This window comes from Strongylocentrotus purpuratus, unplaced genomic scaffold, assembly GCF_000002235.5.
Source record: "Strongylocentrotus purpuratus isolate Spur 01 unplaced genomic scaffold, Spur_5.0 spur5_scaffold_8, whole genome shotgun sequence".
In the NCBI taxonomy this organism is placed as follows: Eukaryota; Metazoa; Echinodermata; class Echinoidea; order Camarodonta; family Strongylocentrotidae; genus Strongylocentrotus; species Strongylocentrotus purpuratus.
The window spans coordinates 11,405,885-11,422,220 of NW_022145614.1; the positions used below are offsets into that span (position 1 = coordinate 11,405,885).

The following is a 16,336-nucleotide window of genomic DNA, read 5'->3' on the forward strand; positions in this document are numbered from 1 at the left end:
CTCATACTGTCCATTTGACATTATATTGAACTTATAGTGTATGCTCATGTAATGTTTTCTTTTTAAACGGCACCAATGCATTTTATATTACGATTCTGTGACTTTCAAGAGATGGTTGTAGAATCATGTGACGGTTTGGGGTTGAAGCCTCCTTTGATATATGGGTTTATCATTTTGATCAAGTCTCCATGAGTAAATAAATAAACAAGTCTTCATGATGAAATGTTTAAAACAAAAGGAACTTTGTGTGAAAGATATTTTATTTAATGTGTGTCGAATGTTTTCCTTAAAGGTACTATGTCCCATTTGTTAAATTCCACCGGCATTTTTTTGGAAAGATAATACTTATTTAGAACTTCCCTCAAAACGAAAGGGCTTAAAAATATATAATATTTTTGTGGGAAAATAACAACCGTTAAGCTATGGTCACAAATCAGAGAAGCGACCGACCGATCAGTAGCCTGCTCGGTCGCTGCTGGAATTAGGCATCACCCAGCGATTAGTTCGGTGCCCGGGCGGCGACCGCCCAGGCACCGAGCGTATTTTGGGCGGCGAGTGAAAAGTGGGCAGGCGCCGCCCATATTTTAACTCCGCGCTAAAACTTCAGCGGCGACCAAGCGATGCCCTAAAAACGAGCGGGGCCTGGGCGGCCGCCGCTCGGTGGCCAGGCAGCCGCCGGGCAGAATTGGTTAAAAACTCGCCGCTCGGCTGCCGAGCAGGCTACTTGTGGGTAATGTGACCATAGCATAAGTTGTTGAATCGATGTTAGGGATTGCAATCCTTCTAGTAGTGCGATTTTCAGACCCTTGTACATTTTTTGCTGTGCAAAGATTAAATCAGTTTAATTTGGGCCATTACAAGAAGTGGGTTATTGATGTAGACAAATGCTCATGTACCCTTTACAGCTCATTATGTTATTATCAAAGAAAAAAAGAAGTCAGTCGGTCACTCAAGAGTGTCCTACAGTGAAGTCTAGAAAGTAAATGGGTTTTGTTGCATAATTTGAATAATAGGACACTGCTAACGTTAAAATTTCACAGATACATGACATATGTTCATAATTCCTGCAAAGTTCTCCAAAATTTGATGTTGGCTGCAAATGGGACATACATGTAGGACCTCTAATGTGTGTAAGATGTTTTCTTTGATGTGTGTTGGGTGTTTCCATGTGTAAGGTGTTTTCTTTAATGGTATGTCTCTGAAAAGGTTACATGTGCAAGTGTTAAAATGTTCTCAAATACTAGTCATGACAAAGGGATAAAAACCCTGATTGAATTCATCAAGTACCACAACAAAACAAAAAGAAATAAGCTAAAAATTGAGGAGACCAAGAGAACCTTTGATCATGTGTATGAATAATTAGACATATCCTTTGAATACAACATGATAAATAGATTGATATGCACAATCTAAGTGAAAGTGTTAGATAAGGATATCCAGTAAGAGGTTAGATGCCCTATACAGAGTGGAGTTGGAGAGTAAGGTTACCCACAGATGAACAGGAAGAGGAAATCCTCTTGATAACAATAGTCATCACAACACAACACTTTCTTTTAAACAAATGTTGTTCTTTCAAGATTCTGCAATAATATCTCTCAGTATCTTTGCTAGGCATACTGCAGGGCTCAAGACCAGTGCACATGTGACCCTAGATTTTCACTCTGAACCCACACCCCCCCCCCATAAAAAATATGTTAAAGGTCCTGTTGCACACAGTCACAGACCAAAAATATTGCTCCAGACCCCAAGCAAAAAAGGTGGTGTGGAGCCTTACGTATAGTACCAGGTCATAACCGGCACTTCCTTTATATTTTAAAGGGATTTTTGTTTGAACTCTACAATAAATGCAGTGAAATAAATAGTCGAGTCCAAGATTGTAATGTACATGTAAATGTAGTTTATTTCGAAATAGACTCCAACCACATACAATAGAAAAAAAGTTATATACAGTAAAGATATTTACATTATGTTATAAAGTAGGAGATATTATCGCAGGGGTTGTTTCTAAGAGAGAGAGAGAGAAAGAAAAGAAAACTCAAAGGAATGAGTAATAAGTATATTTGATCTGTTTTAGGAGAGGGAAGTTTCTTGTATAAGAAACGGAAGTTTGCAAACAGCCTATTCCCACTGGTACACACAATAAACATGCATATTACATATCAGAGACTACATGAGATCCCACTCTTCGCGCATGCGCACAGTCGTCTTCGCAAGCTATTAAAGGCTTATGGAAAGTAACTTTTCATGGTGCAAATTATACTTCAATTTTCATCGAAAATCTTTAGTATATATAGTAAACGAAGTTTACTTTGACTTATTAAATGTTTTTTTGACGTTTTGATCGGGTTAGACGCTGTGAAGGCATTTCCCCTATCGTTTAAGAGTGATTCAGGAAAATTTTGTTTGTACGTGAGTCATGAGTTTCACGAACAATGTCTATGCACACAGCGGATTTCTCTTCCTTGACACTCTCATAAAATAACGATCAAACTTCAAACAGTAAGTTCTTGTTTATTCTTTCAAATATAGTGATCTCTTTTTTATTTGAGCATAAAAGAGAACTCGCCCCACGAACTGTATTAAAGCTCTGCAACAATTTGATCTCAAAGACATACATGATTATTATGCAAATCAATAAAAGTAAACCTTTGCATTATTGGAAAGGTTGGGGGGGGGGGGCAGTATTTCATCATGTTTAGCACCACTGAAATGACCTGTGCCATTCCAATTCTATACACATTAGAATTTGAATGTTTTTGAATCCCAGAGTCTGTTCCATTTTGTTATTACAAACAAAACAAGTGTTCCATTTTCCCGATTTCATCGTTTGCTAATCGATTTGAAAGGACTGGTATTAAATTATGTAAGCTGGCAATTTGTTTTTCTTCATATTTATATTATGGAGTAAAAAACAACAACAAACAAACAAATAACCTTGATGTGTTATATATGTATTTAAACTTGTTAAATTGGTAATCTTTATTTGTACTGGGCCTCTCAGCAAAACAGTTTTAATACTGAGAAAACTACCCTGTTTAAATGAAACAAATGAATAAATAAATCAATAATTTATTAAATAAATAAATAAATAAATAAATGGTACCCTGAGCTATTATCATTGGGGGATCATGATACAAATGGATGAGTGCAACTTTACTCAATTTCGGTATATTATACACTTTTGCATCATGACTAGTATGAGAAATTCCCTGACTCATGATCAGTAATTAATGTTGTTCTTGACAATCCGAAAACTTGTTGTTAGGTCCCCAGGAAAGAAACATCCATAAATTTGAATATGTTAGTAAATTGGTCTATTGAGCTGTCAAGAATGTGCCTCTTGGAGGGAGTAGCCATGGCTTCCAAGCTTTATTGGGCATCTGGCAACCTGTAAATGAGGCAGAAATGGAGAAGTGCTTGTGGGATGCCATTCCCTGCTGACAGATCATAATGTCAGCATCGTCACATTTGCTCAGTACGGTCCCCAATACATATAATATTCCAAATATAAGCAAAGGCATCAGTCAGTCTAACATAACATGTGTTCAGTATGTTCATCAAGATTTGTGACACCCCTCTAAGATAGTTAAAGGTCCACCAGCTGTCCTTCAGAAGACTGGTAACTTTTCTCTGCTTCATATAAGGTAAATAAACCAAGTCCAAGTCATTGAAGTCACACCTGTTCCGAGAGAGTACCGGGTAGAGTACTTTGTGAGAAAGGTTCATCAATCTCTCCAAACAACCTCTACTTCATCTGTCCTATACCTGGAGATTTAAAAAAATAAAAAATAATAAAAGAACGATAATATATCGGCTATTAAAATAACTTCACTCTCAATTAACAAAATACAAAACTTGACATGACAGTGTGATGTTTGAGATATTCACACGTCACAAATTTGATAATCTTCATCACATTAAAGGTAAAGATCAGTTTTGGAAATGCCCCCCTCTCAAAAAATGAAATGGAAGCTCGTATTACCAATCATGTGAAAGAATATGTTTTGACTAATACGTGATGATACAAATTTTGCAGGCAAACCGCCTACTAATTGATATATTTGGTAAATTATTATATCTATCTGGACCGGATACATGTAGATATCGCGCACGTGTCGCGTAGTCCAATATACATCTTTCTGTGTACAGGGCTTGTAACTTTACTCAGACTGGGCCAAATTTCTTATCATTATGATGATTCCAGAACCTTGCAGTACACACCAATACTTGTATGCTAGATGATCAACCTTTTCTGATTGATTCCAAAACGTTTCTTCCACAATGCAATCGCATGACCAGAACTGGTCTTTACCTTTAACAAATTTGTACCTTTCCCATTAATATTTACACTCTGAAAATCAAAGAACTTGTTATATCAAACAATGTTATCCAGTATAAAGAGATGTTCACAAACTCGATGATAATCACAACTTCAAAAATAAGAGAGAAAAAGTTTAATGACCCCAAAATGTCCAAAGGAAGAGTAGTCTTGTTAAACTGATATAAGCTTACTCATATGATATATTTTTTTATAATACCGGTACCAAGTATATCATGTGGCACATGAAAATGATCTTACCTCTGGGTAACCCATGTTTCTTCTAGAGGAGTAGTGATACCAGCATTGAACATCTCTAATCCAGCCTGGGCTATCATCGCTCCATTATCAATACAGTACCTAAGCAAACAACAAAAAGTGAGCAATATTTAGTGGCTACCTCTAAAGAGCATCCTATATAGTGCATTTGATTGTTCAAAAAAGGAAGAGTAAAATAACAGTCATCCCCCCAATAAAAGTTGTAATTTCAACTTTTATTCCTACTATTCAGTCCTGAACTCCCTTAAATATGACTTTTTCCCCCCAATGCTTTTGGATTCGTAACCTGACATTAAAAAAAAATAAGTAATAGCATGCTGTTTATCTCTCAAAAATATATAGAAGGAAGGTAACCGTAAGAATATACGTAGATGTTAAAAAGAAATGGGTCCCCCCCTTTTGGCTATGGCTCTCAACAGTCTATAAGGTTTGTGTAACTATGTCAAATTCAAGAGAAATCTGTGAAAGATGCAGTAGTCCTTTTTTTTCTTCTAAGAATGGATTACGTGATTTACCTATCATCAGTAGCACACAACGAGGCTCCTCTCTCTTCAGCCATCTTACCCATCATCTCCTGTAGCCTCATATTACCTAGAAGATAAAGAAAATCAGGAACAGAAACAAATTCCTTTAATATTAAAATGGACAACCATCGTGTGTATGTGTAATTGGGTTTTTACAGACATGTATCAATCAGATATGATTAATGTCTGAGGACAGACCATAAACGTCACCATCCGAGAAACGCGACTCAAGTTTCGAACCTGCGTCCTCGGCTGAATCAGTTTGTAACTTCCATTGTTGGCTTGATTACAGACTCACACCACAACGATCCGTTGATATCCCCTTGATATCAACCTTCTTTAAGTGAAAGTTTTCCCCAAAAAAATAGAGAAAGAGGTTTATGAAAGATATGACCTCTATTCAGCTCATTCATGTGACTATGATGTTGGCCTGGGGTAATTTTTTTCTCAAACTGTCAGTAATCTTTCTCTGCTTTTTCTGCTGCTACTCAAATTCTACCTAGAATGTAGATTTTGATACTCGAGGGAAAGGATTCTTATAATAGGTCTGATAAACATTTATATTGCATAATCTTAAGGTGCACAAAACAAGGTTCTCTATTAAAAGTGTAGTTCTTTAAAACAATATATAATGCAAAGTGTAATTATAAAACAAAGGGATATTCTTTTAACTTTGCTTTTCACACCAACATTCGAGGGTAAAAAACAATCCAAAATATGAGATCCAGGAAGGTTTCATTTCCATACATTAGAATTTATCTATAGAATATTTCCATAATTATATTTAAGACATTTGGGCAATTTTATATGAATATGGAAAACTAGTAACTTACATCCGACACCACCTACAATAAGTACTTCTGATGAGCCGCAATGAGCCATAGCTCTCTCTGTAATTTCAACCAGCATCGCAAAGATTGTTTCCTGTTGGTGGAACCAAGAAACAATATGAAATACATATCTTCGATCAATGTCAATGTAGGGTTCTGGGAAAGAAGGTGATCTAAATTTGGCTCGTTAAATTCTAATGCATAGCATAAGTAATTGATTTAGTAAAAAGTAAGATGAACAAGTCATACATTTCTTGCACTACTCTGTATTTACAGGAGTAAAAAATAAAATAAAATAATAATGACTGGAGCTAGAGATTAAGGTCGAGTACTCTCTAATGAAAATAAAAAGGCAATAATTTAAAATTTATTGAAATTCAATAAATATTCAATATCTTTGTACACAAATTATAGAATTAATTAAAATATACACCCTGCCAGCTCGCAGATAGGCAACTAGGGTGTATTGATCTGTGTAATGATTTTCAAAACATTCAAATTTACCAGTGGCAAATGATTCAAATTCAATCAAACTGCCACAGTAGCTGTAAATAATATTGGGTATATAATAGACTGGTATTCATGGATGTTTCTTTTGTTGGGGCCTACTGACGAGTTATTCCATTAAGCTGTCATTAATGAATGAACAACAGTACTCGGAATCCAGTCTGCATGCATTACTTCTTGCTATGTCAGGCAAGCCTCGGACAAGCTTTTAGGGTGTCAAGGACAACCTGTTTAAAAAGTATGCATAAAATTTGAATAAGTTAGTAAAACAGTCTATTGCCTGAACAAATGCCCTCTCAAGTTATAACTACCTGTAATGAGAAGCAGAGATCCGCTGGAGTGCATTTTCCAGACTTCAGCTTCTTGTGAGCCACGTCCTACAAACGGAAAGGATCATATCGAGGGTTCAGCGACACAAAGACGTAACTCCATATGTTGCCAAAATTAGTATTTGATATCAAAATGTTCAGAAAAATGCGGCTATTCCAGGAAACGCAAAGACTTAACTCCACCCAACACCCCATTGAAGTCAAAGGCTAGTGAAACATAGACTTAACTCCTTGAGGCCCGAGTGCTCAGTGACACATAAACCACCTTTTTCTCAAAATGGCCAAAATAGAGTTACGTCGTGTTGTCACTGACACCTCGATTTCCGTATTAATGATCTCATCACCTTCAAGCTTTCAAAGTCAATGGAGTATCTTTCTTTCTCATTCTATAAAAGAGTATGGCATTGCGACATCACGTTCCTACATCACTAAAGTTCCTGTTTCTAAATCAAGAACAATACGTAGCCACAAGCCAGACACTTCCCCTGCCTGCCACATTGCCTTCACAAATTTGAGTATATCAAAAGATCATTGTGTAAATAAAAAAGTATCTCCTTACATGCATGTAAGGTCTGAATTTCTGGAATGAGGGTCAACGTAGAAAAGGTTGATATATACAGTCAAACCTGCTTTACTAGTGACCACCTGTCTACAAAGACCACATTTTTTGTTTCTCTTGAAAATGGTTTCTCAATGAAACATGTACTAACGGAACCTGTCTACAAAGACCACTTTTTGCGTTTCCCTTGGGCGGTCGCTATAGACAGGTTTGACTGTACTTGTAATTACAGCATAAAAATGTGCGGATAACTGAAGAGAACCTTCGACTTGTCTCACCTCAATAAAAGACAGTAGACCAGAGAAAGAAACATCCATGCCTTTCACCACATAAGGCAGCTCGATGTACTGCTCTCCTCTGGGGAAAACGGAAGAAAACAAAAGAAAAAAAATCTCAGGATTTGAAATAAACGCACACTACACTGTATATAGTTGACATTTGCATGACTTGTTAAATTTCGAAAACTTTAATACTATTTTTTTCTTTCAAAATCCATTCATTGGTAAACAAAGGCTCATTAAATATGAAAGGATAGATCTACAACAATATTGTGTATGGCATTGACCTCAATGGTGGATAATAAACAACAAATAAAGTTAACAATCTCACATATTGAGCCGGAAATGCTTATAACACTCTCACGAAGGAAGCACAATAGAATATACAGTTTTTTTTTAATTTCAAAAATGGCAAGCATGAAAACCTCCACATTTTTTAATTGATAAACACTATTTTGCAATTAAAAAATAATTTGTTAATGTTATTTCTAAATAATCGGGGTTGAAATCATCATCTGATAATTACTTGCTTCAGGTATACACCAGGGATCATTCACAACTTTGAAAGTTAATATCTGATTGCTCAAAGAGAACACATTATCTTTGCATTACTTGCTTGTTGCACAATTTTACACTTACTTCTTGGCCATCTGTTCAATGTTGTACCCTGGGCTGGGATCATTAGAAAGCTGTGAGAAAAAAAAATTCAAAGTGTTAAGGATGGGCTCTGAAAATACATGTGTAATTACTTTGTTAAAAAAAAAAAAAAAAAAAAGGAAAAAATGAATAATAATAATCCTGTCTTCAAAATATCAACAAAAATAAATGTCACATACTTTGAGTACCTTTGACTGCATATAAGAATATTTTCTGTTTTTTTACAACGCTTAAAATAAACCATACACAACAAGCGAGTAATCCAGTTCAATGACCGATTTCATCTACAGGTTACAACTAGTAAATTTCACATTCCTCCTTGTTTACAAATTCTGACCAAGAAATTGTTTATATGTCAATTTCCTGTAGATTTCTTCATTCCTGCAGTCTCCTAATTCTTGAGTTGTAAGTTACACGCCTGCTAGTGTAAATTACAGGAAAGTATTTCCTGTGTAATATACAACCTGTCAATCAAAGCTGTCCTTGAAGTTGTATGACCTTCTTAATCTCTTAAACTAGGTCAAGTTCACTGATACTGTTCTGAGCTGGTAAATAATTTTTTTTTTTCCATTTCAGTCCGTAGAAAAACATCTTTTAAAATATTTTGTAAAAAGTTGCTCTCAATCTGCTCCAAAATACATGCAGTGCCCTTTTAATCATTATAGCTAAGTAATGATTTATTTGTCCGATTAAGTTGGTATACTATGGCGAATATTGGAATTGTGTCAAATTAAACAATGTCATGAGCAAATTGAGCATTATGACTAGAGAATACAAATCTGGGAATAAAAATATGTTTTTGTTGCTTCATTAATATTTCTAGTTCTTACCTTTAATATTCTAGCAAATCTATCCAGACAGTTCCCAACAGCTATGTCAATAGTTTCACCAAATATTCTGTAGCACTGTTGAGAGTACGCTATTACCTTTAAACAAATAAATGGATGAAGTATACATGCATGTGTAAATTATTCAGCTAGATATTAAAGAAGGGTTGATACAGCAAATACCATTGTCTTATAATTTCACAATTCTAGAGGTGGTTCTTGGGAACTCACTCTATTCTCAAATGTGTGATTTCTTGTCTCCAGACTTCCAAAGTCAGAGTGCTCTGCTACCTAGCCTTGCTTTATAGACCAGTCATGGAATACGGAAGCATCATCTGGGATCCCTTCACCCAAGCCAACATCGGGAAATTAGAGATGACCCAAAGGAGATATGCACGCTTTGTTTGCAATGACCATCACAGAACAAGCAGTGTCCAACCATGCTTGACCAACTACAATGGCCATCTCTGCAAGCGAAGCGAGCACAGGCAAAGGTAGCGATGATGTTCTGCATTAAGAACTCACTGATCTTCACCCCCCTGGCAGCTCAGACTCTATTGCTACCTGCTTCGCAAAGAGGCCATGACCAGAAACTTGAAGTGCCATATGCCAGGACACAAGAACTGCAAAGAACTTTCTTTCCTGATGCCACCAGGCTCTGAAACTCACTACCCCCAGGCCGCCGGCACCTGTACCTCTCTGCCAAGCTTTAAGAGAGAGGTACTCAAGATCCAGCTCCGTTAAGCTAGGATGTCTTTTCAGCTGCACATAGTTCTTTGTAAAATTGTAGGCTTTTTATCGAGTCACTATATATACACCTGCACCAGTACGAGAATACATCTGACGGTGGCCTGTACTTATAGCGAAAAAGATGAAGAAGAAGCATTGTTCGTACAACATAAAAATATCTATTATTCAGTGTGCTACATATTTTTTTCCCCCTCCAAAACACCTGCTAACTTTGACTAGTATCTAACAGAGACTGGACTACTTACTTGCGTGTTGCCACCACTGACATATAACACTGTAGGATTCTGAGCACCCGTCACCTGTCTACCCATCTCAATGTCTGTTTTATCAGGGGATAGTTTCATCAAGGAAATTTTAACCTGAATGTCTGTTACTACTGTTACTGTTACTACAGTTATTGGTACTACTATTAACTAGATGGAATTTTGACTGCGCGCAGTCGAAAATGATGCCTCCGCCATAGAGCAATTTAAACAAGTTTGGAGTTTAAATCTCCAGTGGTTCTTGCGATATCATGATAACAATCTCAATGTATGGAATTTCATAAGTTGACCTCTGTGACCCTTGACCTTTGACCTACGTGCTCCAAAATCTAATCAGATTGTCTTCCTATGGTGATACACACTATCATTAAGTTTGAAGTTTAAATCTCCAGTGGTTCTTGAGATATTATGATATGGTGATACATACTATCATTAAGTTTGAAGTGAAAATTCTCCAGTGGTTCTTGAGATATCGCGATAACGATCTCAATGTATGGAATTTTATAAGTTGACCTCTGTGACCCTTGACCTTTGACCTACGTGCTCCAAAATCTAATCAGATTGTCTTCCTATGGTGATACACACTATCATTAAGTTTGAAGTTTAAATCTCCAGCGGTTCTTGAGATATTATGATAACAATCTCAATGTATGGAATTTCATAAGTTGACCTCTGTGACCCTTGACCTTTGACCTACGTGCTCCAAAATCTAATCAGATCGTCTTCCTATGGTGATACATACTATCCTTAAGTTTGAAGTTTTTACATCTCCAGTGTTTCTTGAGATATCATGATAACAATCTCAATGTATGGAATTTCATAAGTTGACCTCTATGACCCTTGACTTTGACCTACGTGCTCCAAAATGTAATCAGATTGTTTTCCTATAGTGATACACACTATCACTAAGTTTGAAGTTTAAATCTCCAGTGGTTCTTGAGATATCATGATAACAATCTCAATGTATGGAATTTCATAAGTTGACCTCTGTGACCCTTGACCTTTGACATACGTGCTCCAAAATCTAATCAGATCGTCTTCCTATGGTGATACATACTATCCTTAAGTTTGAAGTTTAAATCTCAAATGGTTCTTGAGATATCGCGCTAACAAACTCAATACAAGGAATTTCATAAGTTGACCTCTGTGACCTGTGACCTTTGACCTACGTACTCCAAAATCTAATCAGATCGTCTTCCTATGGTGATAAATACTATTCCCGAGTCTTAAGTTTAAATCTTAAATGGTTCTTGAGATATTGTGATAACGGTCAAACGGGACGGACGTACGGACGTACAGCCGGACAACCCGAAAACATGATGCCTCCGGCACCACCTTCGGTGGCGGAGGCATAAAAATGAAAAGAAATGCGACTTCAATGAGACACAAAGTCATGCTCTTTCTCTTCATAAACAAAGGGCGACGGTCACTGATTAGGAAAGGAATGGCAGCCTAAGGAAGAAACCGGCACCATCTTTCAGGTCTTAACTCTTACTCAGAGCTGTCAACCCTCCCGCATTTGGAGGGAGTCTAACGCCACCACGCTCATTCTCCCGCCGCCCCAAAAGCTCGTAGCGGGAAACTCCCGCCACCACGCCTTCCTCCCGCTCTCCCGCCAACGATGTAGAATCTCCCGGTTTATGAAAAAACCTCCCGCCAAACCGTAACAACAGCGGCTGGCTGAGTCGTTGCGAAATTTTCCCGCTTAATCAGCGACTGGCTGGATTTGACACTAAATATTTTCTCAAAAAAAAAATCTCCCTCCAAGCAGTTTCCCAAAGTTGACAGCTCTGCTTACTTTAATTTTATTGAGTCATTTTAAATAAAGGTGTCATGATATATCTCTAAATGGAATGTTTCTTGATATCATGAGGTTTGGTACATGCTCTGGTGACATTTGCAAAAGGCATGATTTTGTCAGACATATATGCTTAGGGCAGGGTTGCAATTAGGAATATTGTTTGGTCTAGGGTTGAAGCATGTGTGTCATAGAACCTGTAAATTGTCATTCTATTCTGATATTTCTATCATGCATTCATTGATCACAAATTAATACTGGACAAAATACTTTGGTGATATGTCCTTTTCATGCTCTGCTCCACATTTGTGGAATTCTCTTCCAACCTTTTATGGTTGATAATTTCACTTTTGTTCTCTTGTCATTTTTCTGTTTAGTTTTACTTGCATCAATACTGTAAAGCACTTTGATATAAATCTCTTATGAAAAGCACTATATAAGTAGAAGTTATTATCATTATTATTATTATAATCAAAGGATACGTCCTATACAATGATTGACTCCTATAATGGGTACATCCCACAGCTGGGCCACTGTCCGTGCTACCACTGCAACCGAAAGCAGAGGAGCAGCCATCCCTGGACCTGTGAGGGCAGTAAACAAAAAAATAAATCAAAGAAAACCAGCTTCATGAAATAAATCTTATTACCAAATTAGACAATATTTTGTACTTAACCTAATTAGCTTCATAAAGAGTATTAAGTAGTTGGTCTTAAATGGTATGAATATAATAACTATTTATTTATTGACTTTAACTTTCAATGATCTATTTTATTCAGATGGTTTTGTTTGGGTATTAGACTAACAAGCTACCAAAGCAGGTTTAATGGTATGTTCATATTCTTGGCTTAAAAACTAGAATTCCATCATTATTTCACCTATGTAGAATATATACCGGTAACAAATTCATTTTGTTCTAATATGGTACATAAGTAAATAATAAGAAAGGGATAATTCTTACCTTTTGTATAGCAAACGCAGTCTATATCTTTTGGAGTTAGCTTAGCTTCATCCAAAGCCCTAGAAATAGAAATGATTATCAAGAGTAGTAAAAGGATGACAAATAACTAAGTTAGAACATACATGTAGCATTTAAGCTTGAAGAAAGTATATATAATATCAATTATTATATGAAGGTCTATGTTCTTTCTTATTCTAAAACTGTCTAATGCAGTGTATTTCCAAAGTCTTTAGAAAGAATATAAATTGAAGCTGGATACACTCTTGTCTGATTTCATATTTTGTTCTTGTAAGTTCGTTTTTATATTTATGACCAACAAAAATTGTATGATCTCACGACACGAGGGTTTTTTTATAAATGTCAAATGCAAACAAAATATAATGACAGTTGCTTCAGTGATGGTGATAAACACAACTCCTCTTTTATCAGGAGTAGTGATATATTTTCAAACAGCATCTGAGGAACTAATACTTCAACAAGCTCTGCTTCTAGTTATTTCCTCTTTTCTCATGCTATTACTATTATATTTGTTGTTTCATTGTATATTTTTGTTATATATTTATTAATTGTACTATGTTTTGCATGAGAAATAAAATGATTTGAATCATATACCTTCTCAGGATAGACATGATATGCTGCTGATGGTGTCTGGCAGTGTCTCTAGGCTGGAAACCTGAAACAAACATGTAAATAAGATATGTACAAAAAATATGTAACACACAAGTGTCACAAAACCATGTTAAAAGTAACAGCAAACAAATTGTAGTTTTTGCTTTTGCTTTTCTTCTTTAACATAAGATTCCACTACCAGTGATTAATTCTTGATTAGTGCGATTTCAAATCACTGTTTTATGCTGATCGAACACGATCAAATTTGGGAAGTTATATCAAAAATAAGAAGATAAACATTTCTCATCAGTAAGGAACAATATTGTAAAGGATTCGATGATAAATATGAACATAATTTTAAAAACCTGCCTCTTCAAGATAAAAAGAAAAAGAAATTAATATTAAAAACAACAACAACAACATATATATAATATATAAATGGTTTTCAAATAGATTGATTAGAAAACGGAAAATGATTGCCTTCACTGTAGTGAAGATGGAACTTACCTTCACCAGGTGGGGTGATGTAGGTGTGTCTTGGATTGGATAAGACTTCTCCATCTCTGACTATGCCGATACCAAGCTTGTTGGCACTGCCTTCAAAACCAATCACAGTAGGCATCCTGTAGCTAGTAGTATGGTTCACTTAGATATTCTCCTTAATAATCTAAATTTTTCGGGGAAAAAAGAGATAACATATCATGTGTAAAGAGTTTCTGACCACTTTCTATTGAACTTTATGTCTGAATCAATAATGTATTCACTCATAGTTGTGGGCTTGTAGCAGCCTAAGAGGTTAGAAACAGGTTCTGTCTAGTTTTACTATTCATTACTTTTCATCAAAAACACATTGGCCCGAATTAGTGCAAATTAAGCGTACCTTGGCTTGCGCTCGTCTAATATTGGACATCTGACTGTGTCGCGCTTAATCTTGCGCTAATTTTAGACCATGGGTCATGTAAATGAGAGTTTAAACCATGGTTTGAATTTAAACCTCCTTTTTGAATTCGGGCCATTGCTCTTAACAGGCAAATTATTTTTATTTCCCTCTATTCTTTGTTCTTTCATCAATAAAATTAACACTGAAAAATATTTTTTAGACGATTGTTCTCATGAAAAAAAATGAGTTGGTTTAGTGGCCACACTCCTCTGTTTTGCATCTTTTGGATTTTGAGCTTGACGGTCATTACCAGCTATAAATAATTCAAGCTGATGGCATCTGCAAAAATCCATTTCACATGACACAGCCACAGGGCAGAATATATTCTCTCAGAGTTTCATCACATACCAACGTTGAACTCATTCCACCATTCTTTTACATATGAACATGCTTCTTCTCACAATTTAAGCACCGTCATTTCTCTCCCTTTGCAAGATCTATTTTATGCTTCTAATTCTATTCTGAAGTAAAAGTGCATTTTAACATTCATTTATTGATTGAAAGTCAAAGACACCATATTTTTTGGTCTCAATTTCTGTATTTTTGAAGAAAAAAAGAAATATAGGTCTAGAGGTCAATCATATCATTATAGAAACTCTGGTATTGATACAAACGTTTCTAAAGCATGAGTTCATAATGGTCTCACCATTACGACTCAGTCACTGCCGCATGTTTTATCTTGCAAACAAGCCTTTACAAAAAATGTTAAGATATCGCATCATCATATTGGACATGTGGGACTGAAGTCAAGGTGGTGACTGAGACTGAGAAACAAAAATTGAATTTTCATTGGAGTTTAGGACTTTAAAAGTCTCATAAAATTTGATAAACAAACAATTAGAATAGATATCACTTCGTATTTTGCCAAAGTTTGGCTCTTTATTTCGTACTCACTCAAGCTTCGGGTGATAATTAATGAAATTTTAGTCGTCCGCTCGCTATCCTCTACACATGTGGTGTCTTCAAAGAGCATTTTGCAGAAAATAGGCCTTAATTTATCTTCAGCGGGGGAAAAATCATTCATTTCTTTTCATTTATTTCATTCATTTATTAGATTTGGTTTATGTGCTGTCAAACATGGGAAATTGGACTGTTCAAATAAGTAGTTTACAATGTCTTAATTGTAATTAGCTTAATTTGGTTTTGCAAAGTTGACTACGGCTTTAAATTATATTCATGACCAAGTAGAAGAACTCACTAAGTTGATTCAAATGTTTACATAGTTTATTCATAGTCGAATCTGAATGTTTTAATCGTGCAGGGAATGTACTCAATCGTCAGTAAATTATTCTCAGCAGTCAGCAGGCTACATGCATAGTTTTATAGGGGTCTCGATCCCGAAATTAGGAAATGTTTACTTGTAATATTTCCCAGTTCTCACACGTTTTGTAAAAGAGTCACCCATATATACGTCTCTAAAAAAATATTCTAAAGACCCGGCCTATTTGAAAAGTAGTAAGTACATACAATTTTAAATCATAGATTGTAATATGTCTGTTCATCGTGATTTGCCGACATGTAGATTATAGTTAACTATACTAATTAAAATGTTGACATATCTTTTAAAGTTAGACCCTGAGCTGGACGGTGTCTTAGAACGGACAGGACTACGCGGTAACCTACAGGATACAAAAATCTACATTTTGTCGGTATTTTTATTTATTTATTTTTTATTTTTTTCTTCATCTATTTTCTCTTTCATTTCATTTTAAGGGGGAAAAAAAAGAATAAAAAAAAAGAGAGAAGCCTATATTTAAATTATATTTTTGATACTCTTATTTAAAAAAAAAAGAGAAAGAAAGAAATTAATATTAAAAAGAAAGGCGTTGGTGATAATAGTCAGGTTTTGACTGATTGCCATTACAAAAAAAACAAAACAACATATTATGATTGAAAGGTGTCTTTCC

At 35.6% G+C, this 16,336-nt stretch overlaps 1 protein-coding gene across 2 annotated transcripts; it reads right to left on the minus strand.

Moving 5' to 3' along the window:
- Window positions 1–1,877: 1,877 nt before the first annotated feature.
- Window positions 1,878–15,387, minus strand: LOC581023 (probable tRNA N6-adenosine threonylcarbamoyltransferase). 2 transcript variants are annotated; one of them, XM_781047.5, is made up of 14 exons: window positions 15,324–15,387; window positions 13,997–14,156; window positions 13,493–13,553; window positions 12,881–12,939; window positions 12,402–12,503; window positions 10,104–10,177; window positions 9,112–9,207; window positions 8,264–8,313; window positions 7,625–7,703; window positions 6,770–6,835; window positions 5,955–6,045; window positions 5,113–5,188; window positions 4,580–4,678; window positions 1,878–3,765 (listed from the first exon to the last, which is right to left on the minus strand). In XM_781047.5, the coding sequence occupies exons 2-14, from the start codon at window positions 14,109–14,111 to the stop codon at window positions 3,726–3,728; spliced, it is 1,008 nt and encodes a 335-aa protein (XP_786140.2). In that variant the 5' UTR covers window positions 14,112–14,156; window positions 15,324–15,387; the 3' UTR covers window positions 1,878–3,725. The 2 variants fall into 2 exon arrangements, with proteins under 2 accessions (XP_786140.2, XP_030831743.1); XM_030975883.1 differs by having other exon boundaries at window positions 13,997–14,147; window positions 15,324–15,376.
- Between the last annotated feature and the right edge of the window lie 949 nt (window positions 15,388–16,336).